At 34.9% G+C, this 21,422-nt stretch overlaps 1 protein-coding gene across 1 annotated transcript; it reads left to right on the top strand.

Annotated features, from left to right (window-relative positions):
- Positions 1-4,625: 4,625 nt before the first annotated feature.
- Positions 4,626-21,422, top strand: LOC117340928 (hemocytin-like). Its single transcript, XM_033902711.1, has 10 exons — positions 4,626-4,792; positions 11,692-11,906; positions 12,300-12,431; positions 13,004-13,412; positions 13,678-13,895; positions 16,528-16,659; positions 17,287-17,542; positions 18,716-18,921; positions 20,212-20,355; positions 20,793-21,422. Exons 1-10 carry the CDS (start codon positions 4,729-4,731, stop codon positions 21,018-21,020), a joined length of 2,004 nt encoding a protein of 667 aa, XP_033758602.1. The 5' UTR covers positions 4,626-4,728; the 3' UTR covers positions 21,021-21,422.

A 21,422-nucleotide genomic window follows, 5' to 3' on the forward strand; every position in this document is an offset into this window, starting at 1 on the left:
TAAATTCACCTATCACTGATAACAATTGACACAAATCATGATTCAATCATAAGCTTCTCTGTTTACATTAATTTCAAGTAATTTCGGCGTCTTAATATTGTATCGTCACTGCTTAAAATTGTGAGACACACCAATTATAACAACCAAAATATCGCATCAATTTATTTTAAATTTCAGTATTACTCTAATATAAAATAATATCATATACTAATCAAAGCTTAAGACTAAAACGATCGATTGTTTGTAACTTGACTCGACAATCAGAAACCGACTGAACATGTTCGTAAACAATTCATTTGCGCAGTCATGTTTTCTGTGGGGAAATTACATTTTAGGTTACAAAGCCTAACGATGAGTATCTTCTATAGCATTATGGGTATTTCTATGATCTAACCAAATGAACCTTTCTACCAAATCACTGATACTCTTTTAACTAATCATTAATAATTACTTATACTAAAAAAACATACTGTAAAATAACTATACACTTGTGGATCTTACTAAGAAACACTTTGAAATTACTTTATATGAACTATCGACACCACAACTTGCTCAAGCTATTCTTGGTGCAGAGAACAACATTTACCTGGACGGCTAATACACTTCACAGAAGTAAATCTAAGCATTGATGTTATTTACAACATTAATCATAAAAACATAACTGGAGAGAGAATGACAACTCATAAATAATGATTCCAGTGATTTTAATATTGTAGGCATATTCGATAGCCTTATACTTCAACACATGGACACCATCCACAACCATAACATTTACGTTCTGTCAACTGCCCTAGACATACCAGAGTGTCTATAAAAACCGTAGTTGCTACCCCTGCCCAGCGCTCGGCATTATTTTGAGTGGGACCACGGGTTTGACCATTGTCAGTATAATGTGACCGGGTGTGGTGTCCTGCTTCGGCAGAATGTAGCTTTATAAAAGTTGACATCAGTTTTTGCATACAAACGTTAGTCTTCCAAATCACACATACGTTCACCACACGCATGTATCTTGCACACGGAGGACGCTGTCCCCGAATGACCTAAGCTGTTGATTATATTGGATATAGAAACAATACAAACCTGACCACCTTTTGGATAGGGATATCCGACAAAAGATACACGAATACTTACCTTGTGGATAATGCTGGAAACTGTCTTCCTTTCAATATGTGAGAAATGTTCTAGTGTTCACATACACATGGTGCAGTGGTGAAGCATACGTTGTCCGGTGTCAAGCTTTTCCATAAAAAACAGGGTCCCAGAGTCGTGCTGTTTGGCTGATAGGTACTTCATCATGAGTCCCACCCACCAAGGTTTGCGAGCACATATTACCTTGACTCATGTTCAAGGTCACATGGGTTAAATATCGTAAAACCTTTTAACGGTTTCTTCTCACTCTAACCAAAACATACGGAATTTTGATAGGTGGCAAAAAGGTATTTTTGATGTTGCCCGAATTAGTTTGCTAAAAAAAATTACCTTTACTTATATTCAAGGTCACATGAATTAAATTCCTTAAAAACATTAAACAACTTACATGATATTGTGATCAAAAGGCCAAGAATCGTGACATTTGGCAGGTAGGCTCCTATGATGGAGTGCCACAATTTTATCAAAACGAAATTACCTTGAACCGTATATTCAAGGAAAAAGATGTAAAATTGTAACACTTATGAAGATTTTTTTCTAATAGGATAAGCTAAAAGCCTAGAATGAAGTTCTTTTGAAAGACACAGATTTATCAAGTAAGTAAAGACCAGGTGAGCGATGCATGCCAATTGGGTATCATGGTATATAATCATTGTTATCGTAGTTCCGGATAGAACATATTAACAATGTACGTGTTACATGCTGTATCCATCATCCGAAACAAAATACAATAGCATCAACATAAGTACAGAAATCGTTATTAAGGACCTTTTAAAAAAAATGCAACCAAGGAGACATACTCGAAATTATTACAACCTTAAAAAACATACTCTCTTGTGCATTATGTTCATTACAACTCGCATACAGTGGATGCAGTCATTATATAACCACAGCTGTTGATAGGAATTTAATACAAAACTAAACCAAACCAAAATCAGAAGAAAATAAACTATAATCAGTTCCATTTAAGCTAAAAAGGCATTGCCCCATTCATTAACATTAAACGTTTGATTTGATTGTAGGATGGGGTTGTAAACTAACTTCAAAAGGTCTGACAGCATTAACGAAGAAGAGGCAATCTAAAAGATACTTGACAGATTTAATAAATGGTAAGTTTTGATAAAGGAGCCCACTAACGACAGTTTGATCGACAGTGGTCTTTAACTAGTTTATATACATACGTAAGTAAGGGTGTCTAGATTTTGACGACACGATAAGCTGTTAGTACAGAACAAACGTAACGTCCTTATCAAAAGGAGATTACACGAAACTTACCTGATCAATTTCATCTTTATCATGAAGCATATTTAGGCACGGGACGAGCCCAGATAACCGAATGGGTACAAAGACATTTTGATCCGGGGAACCGGTGACCCTGTGAAGTGACCCCGCCCTACAGCATTCATTTCGAGGGAGGGCCATAGCTAGCTACCTAGGGTTTCAGTAATGCGCAAACAAGGGATACCTGTCTAACTTTTCAATCTTCAAATACCAGAGAGACAGAAAACTACGGAGGACCAACATTGTATACAAACTTTGTGTTAAACAATGACGGGGCAGGGGTATGGATTAAAATACAAAGTTACAAATGTGTCACTGTTCTGTTTTTAATCCTCTTTTTTATCACCTTAGAGCTGTGCTTTTCTCCGTCTTTGTTGATATAGAACACGAGCATACTGATACATAGATATGTGGTAGGAGTAAACATTAGAATACACAGACTTTTAATTACATTGTTTGTACATGAAACATCTACATAGGCCAATTCCCGAAATCAACAAATCGTTCCATGAATAATTTATTTCTAATGAAATGACCAAGTTGTTTTGATTTTTTTAAAACAAAAATACCATGTGTACACCTTACACGACAAGCAGGTTATGATGATAAAACTACATAGCTGGTATCTCGTTAAATACGGTATTACAAATGAATTTATTCTACAAACATATATTTCACTAAGAAAATTTTACTGTAAAATGTTTGTTTTTTTGATAATGAGTTAAAAAATAGTTGTCATTGTGATACTGACGGACATGGTGTCCTGCTCGGAGCCTTCGGGAGTACACTTCAGTGAGATAGCACTATAATGTCGACATCGGCTCTTTGCTACATGTATTAAGGAAGCAAACATGTTAATAGAAAATTAGACCATAAAACAAACATATGAAACTCATATTATTCTTCCAAAAGAAGCACGCGCATAGATGAAAGCCTATTCGAAACGTAAGGATGACATATTAATACAAAACGTTATCGAATTAAAACATTTATAGAAGTAGCCCAAATATATATTTTACTAGGGTTAGCCCGTTGCCAGTACAATGTAATCTGATGGGTGTTACCAGTGGTATATTTCAGTGAGGAAGCACTTTAATTGGCATCTGCTCCGTACTCCATTTATGCAGAAACGCGCATGTTGTACACATCGGAGTTTGTCATTGAATTACTGTTAACATTGCTCGGACGTTAGACAATACAAACTAAACCTTCCTAAGTGTCCGTAGCCTTTAAATATGATATATAGAAGGAACTTTAAATTTTGATATAGAAATAACATATGAAGGAAAGGTAATGTCAGGGAAGCTAAAAAAACACTATCTTAGATAGGTTCACAATTCAATATTGAAATTTAATTCAATTATAACTTAGTACACTTGAAATTAGCTCATTAACAAAGACATTCATGATAACCCTAATCATTAACACGTTACATCGTGGATATCATGAATGTGAAAGAAATAATTGCCTTTTTGTTGCAATGTAGAGTACATTCTTGGTACTTAATAATTTGATGAAAGCTGCCTTTTGTATATCTGGTCTGATTAAGACTTATTATATACATTGCTTATATGATTGATAGTTTGATTGAACGTATCATAAAAAATTATACAGGCTTCGCACTTGCAATAAAATTTGTTGAAATTGAATAGTAAAGTGACATTTTATCTTTATATTGTCGATAATAAATGTTCAGTTGGAATGACAGAGCAGAGATAGTAAGTAAATAATAGAACGTCCAGTATTTTAATGTTTGACCTAAAATAAAAGCCATTTCTAGTATCCCACTGCACGTTTGTCCTGTAAGGAGACTAAAACACGGTTCCCCAATAATCGGAGGTTTCCTACTGTGCCCTTTAGGGATATTAAAGAGACCAAACTAGATCTTCCCGTATTACTTGGGCTCTAATTTTTCCCTTCTATTATTGTCTTATATCAACCTAGCTGTTGTGAAGACAGTAAACCCCCAAAACAAACATGAGGATTTAGAAAGGAATTTAAACGAAATCAATTTAAAGTGAAGTACATGTGGTCTATATCAGGATATCAACACCTAATCCGTATCATCAGTACAGATTACAGTTCGTGTCTAACGACTCCGTACACTCGTTTATGTTACCTATGGTCCTCCGTACATCTCCGTGAATCATCCTCGTATACCAAACCTTTGGCTACTCTGCCTTCGTAGCTTTTTTCCGTTGTGTAAATGACTCTATCAAGTTCCGGTGTGAAATGTTTAAAAATGTCGGGCTAATTTAGATAACGGGGAGACTACAACTGATGTAAGATTAGAGTAGGATGGCGGTCATGGATGTACGGACGGTGTGTGTACTTTTCGCCTGCTTTTACGGAACAATTTCGGGTAAGTTTATATTTGAAATATTCTTTTTCGTTAATGCTGAGTTCGGATTTCATCATACACGTATGTTTTTGTTTTTCAAATATAAAGTAAAGTAATAATAACTATAAATGTTTACATTAGTTGTTTCACACTTGAGACGACATGGAAAGGGCGCAAATAAACTGGTATGTGATAAATTGTAACTACTAATTAATAGTATTAACTATAATGTACTATTGTGTAAATGTAAGTAATTTCTTTGATATTTTTTTCTTCAAACAAGGGTTCTAAAAACTAAACGGAAAATGCTACGTTTTCGAATATAAGTGGTTTATTTTTTAAAAAGATTGTACAAAAGCTAGAGATAAAAGACACAGGTCGCCAGCAAATTTATAAGTGACTGATACAGCAATATCATATAAATGATACATATCGAATAAATCCAGAGAACGTTCCTATGGTCGATCCAGAATGAAAGTTAGTTAAAACGCCTGAACTAGGATTTAAAACAAACAAACAAACAAACAAAAGTTTTATATCGCACGCTGGCTGGTCGTGGATTTTTGCATGCTAGGAACCAAACGAAACTGAATCAAACAATCGAAATATGTCTAAATTGTTAAAAAAAATATTGGTACACTAACTTATTTTTCTATTTTAAAATAAAAGAATGATGCTATGGTTACAGACCAAAATATTTAGATATTTCCAATGAGCGCATATGTTAAAAGTTGCGAGAATTTAGATTTGTCGTGCTGTCACAGAAACATTCTCGTGTAAATTGTATATCAATTTCATCCAGAAAAAAAACTTTATAAACGACCCAGGGAAAACAAAAACACCAAAACAAATGTTAATATAAAAGGGTTATTCCGCTTCCGCAATAATTTATTCACTTAAGTCAATTTGAACCATCTAATTGATGTATATGTTTTTAAACAATCCAAGAGTACATTGAATAATTAGACTTGACATAACAAAAAAAACCCGGAATTTTTACAATAAAATGATCAAAGCCACTTGATAATCGTTTGTGGAATACCTGTACAAATGATACGCTCACTAAATTATTGCTTTTCAAATGAGTTTATAATGCTGCCGTCTTTGTTATATTTAAAGTGAATATAATTGTTTTTGATAGCGATGTTAATGACTGTTAAAGGCCTTATTTAGATTAATCTCACTGGACTTGGTAGTGATGTTAATGGCTGTAATAAGACTAATGTAGATTAATTTAACCGGGTCTGGTACTGAGGTGGCCATTTCTACCATACGGATTTTAAATTCAAACTAATGTGAAATTATCATTGTCCTACAGTGTCCTAAAGACTGGTCATTACTAATAAAAACTATATTGACTTTATAAAACAATTTACTAATGATTTGTGCAATTTTGACTCCTAAATAAGCCGTAATATTTTGCAGTCATGCTTCAATAACAATATTCAAGAATTAATACCCTGCTATTCTTTTGCTGCTGTGAAAAATATGATTTTTACATCAATATATGTTGATCAAAATACATGACTATAAGTTTTTATCATACGTGTAACTGGTAAATAATTATCTATATTCGTCATTCTGATACAAATTGCACTCTTGTTGTCCTTCAACTAGAAATCTAAAATTGAAATTTAATACTAAAAGAGAAAGAAGGTATTAAGAAAGAAGATTGAGGTAGCAATGACGATCGCTAAGGAACTTGCTGATAGATAACATAGCATTCAATATATTTATATTTCGAAAAATTTGGCATATCATGCATGCATAAATTATGTGAGTATCGTTTTTCTACTTGTGGATTCCAATGTGATATTTTACATTGAAATTACGCTGCAGTCACAGTTACATCTTGCCAGTATGGTGTGACCAGGAGGGGTGTCCTGCTGGGTGTCGACCACAGTATGCTTTAGTGAGGTAACACTATAAAATCGGCATTAGTTCAGCGCTGTCACAAGGGGATCAACACGACCAGTCTCCCAAAATACACATGCGCTACATGCACGAATCCCGCACATAGAGGAGTTAGTCTTTATAGGATTATTGCTGTAGGATGTTTAACAATACTTTATATAAACAAAACATAACTATAGCGGTTTCCACAATATTGCAACAACGAAACACCCATAACCTTATTTAGAAATTACATTAAAAACTTAAAAAAAAAAAAAAAAAACACCCAGTCTGGATAAATTTGGTAAACATCGAGCAGATCGCTATTTGCGCATTGGCCCTGGGTGAATATGAAATTTATGTTTCGAAAAAAAAAGACGAGAACATCGACATTCTCTGCTTCCGTCATATCTGTGGTAGACCTTTTACCGTCAGACATTTTAGGTTAAATGTTCTTACAGATTCCTAAACAATTCCTCAACTTGTTCTCTATGAAGTGTTAATTAAGCAACATGTCTGCATTGCTTATATTTTATAACGTTAATGTGCAATAGATCTTTACCAAAAGAAATAATGTTTCGCAGCCAATTTATTTGATAAAAGTTTCTATCGCGTCTTTTTTTCTTTTCTTTTTTTTTTTATTTTTTATTGTCATAAACGACTACACTTGGCGATTGGTCTTTAGCAATACCATATCAAATCAAACCAAATTTCAGTTATATCCAAGGCCTATAAACATTAGTTCAATACCCGTGACACATAGTGACTGCTTAACGATTTTCAAATTTGTATAACAGTAATCCTGCTGTCTTTGGGAAAGATACTAGTCATTTAGCATATTAAACTGGCATATTCGATAGTACATATTATTGCTTTTTGTCAATTTCATATTTTGAGAATGTATAAATTGCAATGAAAACTTATTGCCCTAACCAACTTCTACCACTTTTATAAAAAAAATCTGTAAGTAGATATCAGTTAAAGAAGATGTTAAAACACAATGGGCCCATAAACAAATATTTCATATTTCTTAATCCCAGTTGTATTCTGAACAAGAACCGCAAAAACCCAAGATACTCTAAAATGTAATAATAGTTGATTGATTCTACAAGAGAAAAAAGAAAGACACCTTGAAATATTAATATAATGGAAACAGTTTATAAATGAGCTGTCAAGTTGGAGTTTAAATTCCCTAACATTTATATAAACACGTCCCTAATATTTGGTGATGTGTGTTTGCAAACTTAGATAAAGGTTACGTACCGGAACATACATGAGATCAATTTCGGGCTTTTGATTGGATTACTGGCATGATGACGTACGAGGATGACAACGTCCTAGTGGGGAAGCAATGTATATGGATGAAAATTGAATGACAGTTAGGATTTCCAGTCCATTTTATTAATAAATCAAAGCAATATAAATATATGTAAGGGGTTAAATAAAGGTTTCTGTATGTGTACACACCCATGACCCTCGAACACAGGGAAGGCTGTCTTTAAATGATCTGTCGATAGGACATGAAAAAATGCAAAATCAACAATGGTGAAATAAGTTCTCCTAAAGCATATATCATGGTTATTCCCTGAAATTGATTGATATATATTTTTTAAAAATCAAATGAGGATACACGGTAAAGCAATAGTGAATAACCGTATCTAATTTGCCTATAACGCTATCCGTAAGTCATTCCCAAAAACATCATAATATGAATCAATGGTAATAATCTAAATCTGACACTAAATTATGACACGTCATAAATTTAGCACGCGGTTATTGAATATATAAATCATCATCTACACATTATCGGCTTCTTTAAACTATCATACAGAAGTCATCATTTCACAGCGGATGCTTCAAAACCCCTTTTTTCCATTGCGTAAGTGTATTTGTTTATGGCCCGTTGCCGTCACTTGTTTTGATTTAAACAATATGATATGAATCTATTGTAATTGATGTGTACCTTTAGTGTGTCGATTTTCGATTAGATGTACAGTAAGTTAATCATTTATTTCATAAATTAATAATTATTCATATTAACGAAATTATAATCGTATATCTGTGGGACTCGCTAATAAACTGGTATCTGCATCTTTGATTTCCAACCAATAATATATTTTAAAAAATTGGTTCTAAACATTGAGAATTGCTGCTTTTAGATTTTAATTAAGTGTGTTACACAATAAGAATTTTGGGTAATACGTCAAATTTATAGAAATATTACAGGAACTATATATGTATTAGTGGTAATACTTCTAATTGATTGTTTATTAATTTAAAAGAGCATTCCGTCGTTGAAATGAAATTATGCCATAAAGATAAAAGTAAACGGTAATCTTGTGTTTGTCTCAACTAGTAAAAGATATTAACTTTACCGTAATACAATATTAATATCCGAATATAACCCAAAGTTCTTAAAAATTTAAGATGATGAATTTATCTAACTTGACCTGAAGTTGGAAAATACTCGCCGTTAACGGCTATCAATACGAGGATGCGCAGACAAATTCACAAGCGAAGAAAATAACAGTCGCGGCATCCCGAGGTAGCGATAACTTAATGGGTAACTAAAGTGGGAATCGGCGAAAAATCAGGAAACGAAAAGATAGAAAACGTCATAAAAAGTCGTATAAATATCGGCGATCAGAAAGATGAAAAGAGTTAGGTTTATATTGAAATTACAGGCCCGAAAACTAAATATTCCCACATTGTGCTGCAATAAATGCTTTTACGAATACATAGTGTATTTGTCTGATCTTGGTACTAAATCTGTCACCATTCCATTTATTTACATGCACGTCACACGTTTTGTTTACAAGGCACACGTGTTTATGCCGTGTTCTCATACTTTTGCCACTTTTTGTATATATTCAAGGTAGTTTTTAGCGTAGTAATTTTGATTTTTATGACATTCTTAGCTCAAGCTCATGTACTGTCTATGCATGTAACCATAACATAAGTAATTGAGGAAGAGTTTATCATAAAAAGAAAGAAAACGAATCACCAACTTCACTCGCTTTACGGATGTATTTGATGTCACGTGCTATCTAAATGAACCGGTGAAGTGTGGTTGAATATTCCAGTGCGGATGTACAGCGGTAGCGTTGTGTGGATTGTCTCTACAAATATGATATATGTTCCATCACAGTAAGTCACATATGAGTGTAAGCTTCTCTCACTCATAAATCTTATCATGAATGATGTTCAAACGAAAATCCCCTTTAAACACTCCCTTCAAGTTTTCTTTTTAAAATTAATGATCCTGCAGTGTTTGGTGGTGCTGGTTGTTTCTCTTTTGTCTTCTGTTCAGGGCAAATTGGAAATCACAAGAATGAGGCCCACTGTATCCCAATGCATGATGATCCACATTGGGGATATCTAATCATTTCTTTCTTTCCTCGTTGCTTTATATTTCTGTGCTTTGGTCTTGGTGTCTCCTTGACAACATTCCTGCTGCGAGGACGTTAAACCGCTGAAAAAAAAATAAAATGCAAGGTAAATGATTCCTTCGAAGGAGATTCTATGCCTTGTAAATACTATGCTGTTTTAAGAAGGCTACCACTGGCAAAGACTATCACGTTACCTGTCCAAGATTTAGGACACATTTTGCTGTGCGTAAGATAACAAACTAATCATTTTCTAATGGTTGCTAAAACAGAACAACAACAAAGTCATCAGACACACCAATGTTATCAACGATGGCTTAACGTCGTCTTAACTTTCATCATTTGATCATTGTTTTGCCTATCAACACAAAACGAATCCCTTTATACAGAATGTTGGTGGTGTTCTTGTTAAAAGGCGTCTCAACGTCGTACCTACCCCAGTAGCGCAAAAACGAGATGGTGACGAATCCGACAAACTTCCATAAGATTAAAGGTAACACAAAATTACACGGACTGCACACGACAGCGGCACAGACCACTAATTGCGATTATCTCTCCCCAATGTGGTGTGTACGTACATATATCTTACGTAAACTCCGTCACAGACCGGAGAGACCAGCTTAGGAACCCATCAAAAATATATTATAGTAAATCTTCTTAACGGCCTGTAATGTAAATAAATACCTTGACATGTAAAATGGCAAGCGCGATTAAGTCACCATCCTCATTTAGTGTCCTCTGTTTTCAACCGCATAGCAAGTCAACACACAAGGTAGATCGCCCTTAAATGACCCTAACTTTCATAGAATATTAAACAATACACAGGGGAGGCCGTCCTTAAATGACCTTAATTTTCATAGAATATTAAACAATACACGGGGAGGCCGTCCTTAAATGACCTAAGCTGTTGATAGGACGTTAAACAACACAGAGGGAAGGTCGCCCTAAATGACCTTAATTTTCATAGAATATTAAACAATACACAGGGGAGGCCGTCCTTAAATGACCTTAATTTTCATAGAATTAATATTAAACAATACACAGTGGAGGCCGTGCTTAAATAACCTAAGCTGTTAATAGAATGTAAAACAATGCACAAGGGAGGTCGCCCTTAGCTGATCTTAGCTTTTGATAGGAGTTAAACAACACAAAGGGGAAGCCGTCCTGAAATGACCATACCTATTGGTTACAGTCCGCCTTACTTTAGCATAAAACAATACAGTAATTATAAATCCTACTTTTATCAGGTATTATGTAATACTATACATGTAATTAATATCTGACTTATGCAGTTTTCCCTCCTTTCCAGTATTGTTTTTGACAATTTATGTTTTAGTGTCATATTATTCGGATATCATAATTATGATTTGTATGTTGCTCGATATTATTTTAGGTATACTTTATTGTTATGGTCAATTTTCAATCAATTATGGACCCCTTCCTACCAGGATGATGTCGCAACATGCTGACAGGAATCATTGGTTCTTAATTTGATATTCTTATTAGTATCTATATATTTAGCATTTATTTTGATGATTGCTTGTATAAATACTGACATGTTTTTCAGGTAATTATGTACTGTTCTTGCTGTACAAAGTTATATTTAATATTGTTGGTTTAATTTTGTATTAATTGTTTCAGCTCAATGTACGGATAAGCTTGTGTTTGACAGTGGAACTACGCCAAAAACTGGTGTGAAGGTCACGACGTCATCTGAATACGGCGCGACCGACCCAAACCACGTGTATGGTCCTTCACGTGTATTTATAAATGCAAAACAAGAAAGGGACACATCAGGCCACGTGCTGCTCGGGGGCTGGTCTGCGGGAACGCTTGACACTAAACAATATGTTCAGGTAAGACTTAGATACGGGATACTTAGAGTATAATCGAAAACGTATGACAGACACTATTTTCCTTTAGTCAAAACCTTAATTCCCGGGGCGGACGCTCAGCAAACAGTGTTAAGGGGATACATGAAGACGAAACCTACTTAGAAAGAAGATAAATTAATTAATTCAGTCGTCTATGAAAAATCATCCTGAGAGTGTAGCAAAATCGATATATTGTTTAAGATATGATGCAAAGGGTATTTATATGTAAGCATAGATTTCAATATTTTATAGTTCATAGGGGTATGAATACAAATGATGTTGCAATTATCTGTAAGAATCCGCGTATACAGAAAGCTGCATTCTGCATTCGAACAATGGAACTTAGTTATAAATGTATGAGGTTAATTGTTCCAGGTCGAATTTTCCAGTCCTAAGGACATCAGTGCTGTTTCCACTCAAGGGCGTAATGGATGTTGTAAACAGTGGGTAACGAAGTACAAAGTCCAGTACAGTGACGATTGTCAGACATGGCAGACACTTCCACAGGTAAAATATCCCGTCGTGTACCTCGATATTAGAGCAGTTATTTTGCTCTCACTAGTCTAATATTCATTCAGGTACTGAAGTCATTTACTGAATTTTCCATTCAATTCCTTGCTTGGCTTGAATATAAACTGATTTTGTACAATGATGCGACGAAAAAAAAAATTCCAAAAAAAAGTGTTTGTATTTTGATTGTCAACTCCTAAATGGCCCAACACGTTATTTATCTTAAATGCAACTGGTTTTCCGGCTTATTTCGGCGATTGAACATTACTTTTCATCAAAAACTAAAATTGTTTTCGTTATCTGGCGGCCGATGAAAACAAATCGACTAAATATCTCGTTTCCAATTAAATGTAAGAAAAATATAGTCGGATAATACCATAATGCATTACGTTTTTCGATACAGCTTTCATTTTCTAGTTATATATAATATGTATCTTATAACGTTTTAATAAGCAAAATGGTTTTTACATTTGAAGTCACTAATTTAAATGTTATTCACAATTCATAAGTTTCAGCGAAACCATTTAGTGAATCACTGTATCACAAAACTATTTTTTGTCTTTACAAAGGATTTGGCAGGAAACGTGGACGAATCTTCAGTTGTGACGCAAACGTTACCCGCTCCTATCACCGCCAAGTGTGTCCGCATCAATCCCACAGCTTGGAACCATCATATCTCAATGAGGATGGAGCTGATTGGCTGTGACGTCACCACAACCACTACATCACCCCCAACAACGACAACACAAACCACCACCGTCGCCGTTACAACGCAACCAACCACAGTACCCGTTACAACACAGCCAACCACAGTACCCGTTACAACACAGCCAACCACAGTACCCGTTACAACACAGCCAACTACTGTTAAGCCAGCTGCCACAATCACCTCTAACCAAATTACAACTGCCAAAGGACTTTCAACTACGGCGGCACAGTCGGCTACGTCCATGGCTATATCGCCACAAAAAGCATCTGGTGAGTCATCATTCATTCATAAACGCTTGCCGATACGAGTACTACCGCAGTTACACATATGTTGAACTAATTAATATAAAGGCTAAAACTTGTTTTCTATCTAAAGTAAGTACGAAGAAGCAAAGAGGAGTGCACATCACCATGACATTTAGTTCTCGCACACAGAGAGAGTCTTTAATTGACCGAAGATATTAGCTGAAATAATATTAAAAAATAATACTAAAAAAGAACATGCACTTAAAATAAAGATATGTTCCTGTATCAGGTTCCTGCTCAGATCACATAGTGTTTGATCCAACGACGAAGCAGGCAATGAATGGGGTCGTCATTTCATCCTCCTCGGAGTTCGCTGCCAATAACCCTTCCAAAGTATACAGTGCAACACAAGGCTTACTGAACACTGTAGAAAGCAAGGACGCGGCTGGTAATACGTTGATTGGAGGTTGGGCCGCAGGTATCTTGGATACCAGTCAATATATACAGGTAAGGTGTACTAGTTTATATCTAGGTAAGGTGTACTAGTTTATATGTAAGTAAGGTGTACTAGTTTATATGTAGGTAAGGTGTACTAGTTTATATCTAGGTAAGGTGTACTAGTTTATATCTAGGTAAGGTGTACTAGTTTATATACAGGTAAGGTGTACTAGTTTATATACAGGTAAGGTGTACTAGTTTATATCTAGGTAAGGTGTACTAGTTTATATACAGGTAAGGTGTACTAGTTAAGGTGTACTAGTTTATATACAGGTAAGGTGTACTAGTTTATATACAGGTAAGGTGTACTAGTTTATATACAGGTAAGGTATACTAGTTTATATCTAGGTAAGGTGTACTAGTTTATATGTAGGTAAGGTGTACTAGTTTATATCTAGGTAAGGTGTACTAGTTTATATGTAGGTAAGGTGTACTAGTTTATATGTAGGTAAGGTGTACTAGTTTATATCTAGGTAAGGTGTACTAGTTTATATCTAGGTAAGGTGTACTAGTTTATATCTAGGTAAGATATACTAGTTTATATCTAGGTAAGGTGTACTAGTTTATATACAGGTAAGGTGTACTAGTTTATATACAGGTAAGGTGTACTAGTTTATATCTAGGTAAGGTGTACTAGTTTATATCTAGGTAAGGTATACTAGTTTATATCTAGGTAAGGTGTACTAGTTTATATACAGGTAAGGTGTACTAGTTTATATACAGGTAAGGTGTACTAGTTTATATACAGGTAAGGTGTACTAGTTTATATACAGGTAAGGTGTACTAGTTTATATCTAGGTAAGGTGTACTAGTTTATATCTAGGTAAGGTGTACTAGTTTATATACAGGTAAGGTATACTAGTTTATATCTAGGTAAGGTGTACTAGTTTATATCTAGGTAAGGTGTACTAGTTTATATACAGGTAAGGTGTACTAGTTTATATCTAGGTAAGGTGTACTAGTTTATATACAGGTAAGGTGTACTAGTTTAGATGTAGGTAAGGTGTACTAGTTTATATCTAGGTAAGGTGTACAGGTAAGGTGTACTAGTTTATATCTAGGTAAGGTATACTAGTTTATATACAGGTAAGGTGTACTAGTTTATATACAGGTAAGGTGTACTAGTTTATATCTAGGTAAGGTGTACTAGTTTATATCTAGGTAAGGTATACTAGTTTATATACAGGTAAGGTGTACTAGTTTATATCTAGGTAAGGTATACTAGTTTATATACAGGTAAGGTGTACTAGTTTATATCTAGGTAAGGTGTACTAGTTTATATCTAGGTAAGGTATACTAGTTTATATCTAGGTAAGGTATACTAGTTTATATCTAGGTAAGGTGTACTAGTTTATATACAGGTAAGGTGTACTAATTTATATACAGGTAAGGTATACTAGTTTATATACAGGTAAGGTGTACTAGTTTATATCTAGGTAAGGTATACTAGTTTATATACAGGTAAGGTGTACTAGTTTATATCTAGGTAAGGTATACTAGTTTATATACAGGTAAGGTGTACTAGTTTATATACAGGTAAGGTGTACTAGTTTATATCTAGGTAAGGTGTACTAGTTTATATCTAGGTAAGGTGTACTAGTTTATATACAGGTAAGGTGTACTAGTTTATATACAGGTAAGGTGTACTAGTTTATATACAGGTAAGGTGTACTAGTTTATATCTAGGTAAGGTGTACTAGTTTATATACAGGTAAGGTGTACTAGTTTATATACAGGTAAGGTATACTAGTTTATATCTAGGTAAGGTATACTAGTTTATATACAGGTAAGGTGTACTAGTTTATATACAGGTAAGGTATACTAGTTTATATCTAGGTAAGGTGTACTAGTTTATATACAGGTAAGGTGTACTAGTTTATATACAGGTAAGGTGTACTAGTTTATATACAGGTAAGGTGTACTAGTTTATATACTAGGTAAGGTATACTAGTTTATATACAGGTAAGGTGTACTAGTTTATATCTAGGTAAGGTGTACTAGTTTATATACAGGTAAGGTGTACTAGTTTATATACAGGTAAGGTATACTAGTTTGTATCTAGGTAAGGTGTACTAGTTTATATCTAGGTAAGGTGTACTAGTTTATATACAGGTAAGGTGTACTAGTTTATATACAGGTAAGGTATACTAGTTTATATCTAGGTAAGGTGTACTAGTTTATATCTAGGTAAGGTATACTAGTTTATATCTAGGTAAGGTGTACTAGTTTATATTGTGAACAAAGAATCTTCAAAGATTAGTTTTATTGCATTTTTATTATAATCATTCATAAGGACTTTCTGCATCTTGCTTTTAACAGATTGATGTTCTAAAAATTATACCTGGTAACCTATTAGGACAAATCTTCCTTCAATAAACAGCGTAGATACGTAAATTTTAGATTGATCAGCATCCACATCTGACAAATTGATAAACAAATACGTGCATAATCGATGTCAAATTACTGAACAAACCAAGGTTACATTAACATATTAACGTGAGGAGTAATTATATGTTCTACTTAAATGGTTTACCTCAATGGATTTTTTAAATTTCTGTATTACTTATATTGCTACTTAACGTCCGTCACACATAGAACAAATGTAATGACGTGCTTTAGGTCATTGTCCTTTCTTTAAAAGGTGGAGTTTCCGAACCCTAAGACAATCAGTGCTGTATCTACACAAGGCCGACATGGATGTTGTCAACAATGGGTGTCTACCTATAAACTACAGTACAGCGCAGACTGTACCACCTGGACCACGATGCCACAGGTATTCATGTGATCAACGTTCAACTTGCAATCACATTAACAGCAGTTTAGAGATGATGAAGGCATTTTATGAGGATTTGCAGACAGTACAGCGTGGTCAGCAAGGAACTCGTCTGTATAATAAACACCTACATTGATATATTCTCGCTTTCCTCCACACATGTATATTCTTCATGTGATCCTTATTATCCTTATTATTATTATCATTTATTCATTTTATTTATTTATTTATTTATTTATCTTCATAAGTTGTACCTACGCCAAGTGAAACTATTGGGTAAATGCCCTACCATTCATTATTTTGATATTTGTTCAGGGTAATTTCCATTTCCATATATTTAAGGTCCTACAATAACCCTTGTCCTTGTATTACTAAGGTATCTACCACTAACTTCGTAAACACGAATATACTGCAGCCTCCCGAGACACGCACACACAGCTCACATGCATGAGGAGGATCCGTCTCTTGGTGACCATAACTGTTGATTGGACATTAAACAATATTAAACCAATCACATTTGAAGAAAGGATTCAATAATTTGTCTTTTCTTTACAATTATATACATCACTTAGAATTATCTTTTTGATTTTCTGATATATCTACTTTTATCACTTGCTGTTTATGCAGACATTTACCGGAAACACAGACGAGGACACAGTGGTGACCAACAACCTAACTTCGCAGGTCACAGCAAAATGTATCCGAGTTAACCCGGCCACGTGGCACCACCATATTGCGATGAGGATGGATATCATTGGTTGTGATGCTACACAAACATTAATGGCGTCACCAACAACAACAGTTATGGCTGCGACGTCATCGCAGTCTTCTCAGACAACCATGGCAACGGCCATGACAACAGTCTTACCGGCCAAATCAAACAGTACGTATTTGCATATACTAACACAAACGAAGTCAGTAATAGCCTCTGTAATTACCTTAATCTTATGATGGTCTGTACAGCATTCTAATTAAAATCTAGATTGTCATTCTCACTACGTTACATGGACATCTAACAAGATCCCGAAAGGGGTCACGTTCTGATGACCTCCGAGATGTGTGTGTTTCACTTTCAGGGCGAATTGTCAATTTCGCAATGTCGTCGAAGCAAAACATTTCGTTACAGATAGCATCGGAAGCAAACCATTTCGGCACAGCATGTATATAGCTGTATGCTTTGTGGTACGAAATGAATGTAAACAATATGACAGATTATACAAACTATGCACTCTAGTTATGCTAATTCGGACAGGTAAAATTCACCACCAAGATTCTGGAAGTAGTCATTTGATTGGCTCATCCAAAAGGCTACCCTCACGTGACCCCTTATGGGATGTTGTTAGATGTTCATGTAATGTACGGTAGTGAGAACGGCCATCTAGATTTTAATTAGATTGGTCTGTACCGTGGATATATATTTCTCAATCCAATTGTAAGAGATTATCTCACTGAAAAGTGCGTCTAAAACGATGACGATTTCAATTTGCAAAATGGCTATGCTACGTAAGATTATGACGATACCCTATTGTGAGTAGCGTTATAACGTGTGTGTATTCTCGTGTGAGAGTTATTCCATCCTTAGCAACCATGTGATTACCCTGTTAAGTTTGTGGGAAATTTTATTTTACTGATTTCCCTCGTTTTATTACTTTAAATATAATACATCTGTTAATATTTCTTAGGATTTGTAATAAACTTTAATATGTTCACATAAAATATGAAATTGCAAGCGTTGTGTATTAATTAGGCCTTTCAATACAGGTCACATCCTTATAACACCAACTGATAAATTAAAATAAAAAACATAATAATACAGGTCAAGACATCCTCGAAATAACTTTCCAACACATAGCTATTTCATATGAATTTTTACTCCAGCAGTCATTCCAAAGTTACAGGTAAATTTCGAAAAAAAAACAATCTCGAATGAAAGAAATGTTTCACTAAATTCAAATCAAACCATAATATCACTTTTCCTGTAAGTACCGTTACCCAAACAGTCAGATATTTTTTAGCTAAAACGTTTTCCAATGTAAATCACTACTTTACACAACAGCCTCCTGCGGTGATAGCCTGCTGACGTCACCATACGGCGCCACATTTACAATGTCGTCATCCTCGGAGAAGGAGATAGCCGACCCTATGCAGGTTTACTCGCCTGAAAGAGGTGTGCTCAACCAAAAGGAACTGCTCGATGTGAACGGCAATCTCCAGATGGGTGCGTGGTCTCCGGATACCAACGATGTCAATCAATATTTACAGGTGAGATAAGTACAGGTGACGTGATTGACAGGTAGGATGATTAGACATAGCTAGAGAGGAAGTATGTATCCTTAGTGTGACTTTGTGGGATTTTGAGCTCATTAATCGAGCAGATATGACGGGATAATAAGAAAATAGGTCATCATTTGCCCCATACAACAGTATGTAGTATATGTTACAACGTTGTTTCATTTGTCCTTTACAACAATGTGTAGTCTGTGTTACAATGTTATATCATTTGTCCTTACAGCAGTATGTAGTCTGTGTTACAATGTTATATCATTTGTCCTTACAGCAGTATGTAGTCTGTGTTACAATGTTATATCATTTGTCCTTACAGCAGTATGTAGTCTGTGTTACAATATTTATTATTTGTCCCTTACACCAGTTTGTATTATGTTACAATACTGTATCATTTATCCATTGGATTAATGAAGTTGAAAATTTCAATGATAATACTGGGATTGATTTATCAAAAAGTGGTATGATGATTTTTTAAGTAAAGGTTGTCGTTAGAAATAAACAAAATTAATCAATACATGATTATTGAGACTGATTGTAAGCATTTACAGACATATATTATTGCATATTAAAGATAAAAATAATTAGGCACAGTTTATTACAACTGATGTTCGGTGTCCCTGGCTATATCCATGGTTCCTTCCTCACCGACCAGGCTCTCAAAGAGCTTGGCTTGCGTGGACCTTTCTTGTTTTGCATGGTTGATGTTGTCATTGACAAGGCGTTCTTGAACATGAAAGGATTTCCTCAAAAATATTATTTTTGTTAACCAGTTTTACGCAGCCTATAATTAAGTATGAGACCATAGGACTTAAATTTGAATACTGCATGTGCTATTCAGTTTGAACATATGGGTCACACAGTACATTTATTTCTTAAATATTCTCTCAACAACGTGTTTGAAAAATCGCAACGTGAAGCAGTCTGGAATCCTTTTATTCTAGATTATTAAATTGTGTAATTCCTTATTTTAGTTTGCGTATAGAAGGGGATTATTGCATTAATGAATCAATTATAGGCAATAGACCCAAATGTGAAAAACTTAAAATCATCATCAGCTGACCGCAATAAGGAATTACACAACTATATAATATCAGATAAAAATATTAATATGTCTGTGCTAACTTTCAAATGAATACGAATATTTTAAAATACATTTTGAGATTATTTAAGAAAAAAAAGTAGGCTGAGTTCCATTTTTTCTTTTTTTTTTCCATTTCACAACCTTAGATTTGTTTGCTCACTAATTACTTACGATCCTGTTGACAGGTAAACTTCTCAACCCCTGTGGTTATCCGTGACGTCACTACCCAGGGCCGTAATGGTTGCTGTCAGGACTGGGTCACACAGTACAAGCTGCAGTACAGCACTGACTGTGTCACGTGGTTACCAGTAGGAACCGGGACTGGCACGGTAGGTTGTGTAATGATGATAGTGGCTCTGAGTAGGAGATTCCCGAAGACAGCTTCATCTTAAATGGCGAATCATTCATTGCACTTCGGGAAATTGGTCCGCTTGTCCCTTCCTTATATTTACATAAAAAAGAGAAAGAAATAATTGATGACATAAATCCGGTTCATTTAATCATAATTTATATATACTTACAGGGAAATGGTCCATATTGTACTGTCCTCAGAAATAGTCTGACCAGTAAATATGTCAAATAAGATGTGGCATCAACATTAGGTCAACAAAATAAAAAGTACATCAATTTCATTTCAGATACAACCTGAAATTAGAGGCAAGGTGTGAGAGAGGAATTATTTTATTTAATGTTTTCTTTGATATTAGAGAATTCATTTTTTATTTTGATGTGAAAATGAAGTAACCAATGCGGGGTTTCTTTGCAGACCTACACGGGAAACACCGACCAGGATACTCCGGTAACAAACTCGCTTGGCTGTGTTATTACTGCTAAGTGTATGCGACTAATTCCTCTCGCCTGGAACAGCAATATTGCCGTCAGACTGGATTTCACCGGATGTAAAATCCGACAGACCCCGGCAGGGGGCACCACCACCGCGCCTGTTCCGGCGACGCAGTCCGTACCACAGGCGGCCATCACAGCTCAAGGCTAGTGAACTTGACGTAGTGATATAGGATCCCACAGTGCTTGTGTATGTGATGACGTCACTTCCTGTGCTTTTATCATTCCTTCTGTTTATCTTGTGTTTGTTTGTTTTCCCATTTGTTTGCAAACCTTTCCTAAAACCTGTAGTTTTCTACCCAGCTTGTATCAAAATATCTATATTGTTTCTATTATGGGATGGTTTGATTCGTCGTCCTCAGGTATAACCAGGGCTTATTGTAAAGATATTAATAGTATTTATATATAGAGTTTTTTTTCCGTAAGCATAACTAATTTGCACGTGCCTGTTTGTAACACAAAGTGATGTTAATGTTGAATATTCAAATCAATGTCAATGGTTTAATTCAAATATTGCTGCAATAAACAATAACAGTACCCTGCTTTGGTAGCA

The sequence above is a fragment of the Pecten maximus genome, chromosome 13 (assembly GCF_902652985.1).
Source record: "Pecten maximus chromosome 13, xPecMax1.1, whole genome shotgun sequence".
Taxonomy (NCBI): Eukaryota; Metazoa; Mollusca; class Bivalvia; order Pectinida; family Pectinidae; genus Pecten; species Pecten maximus.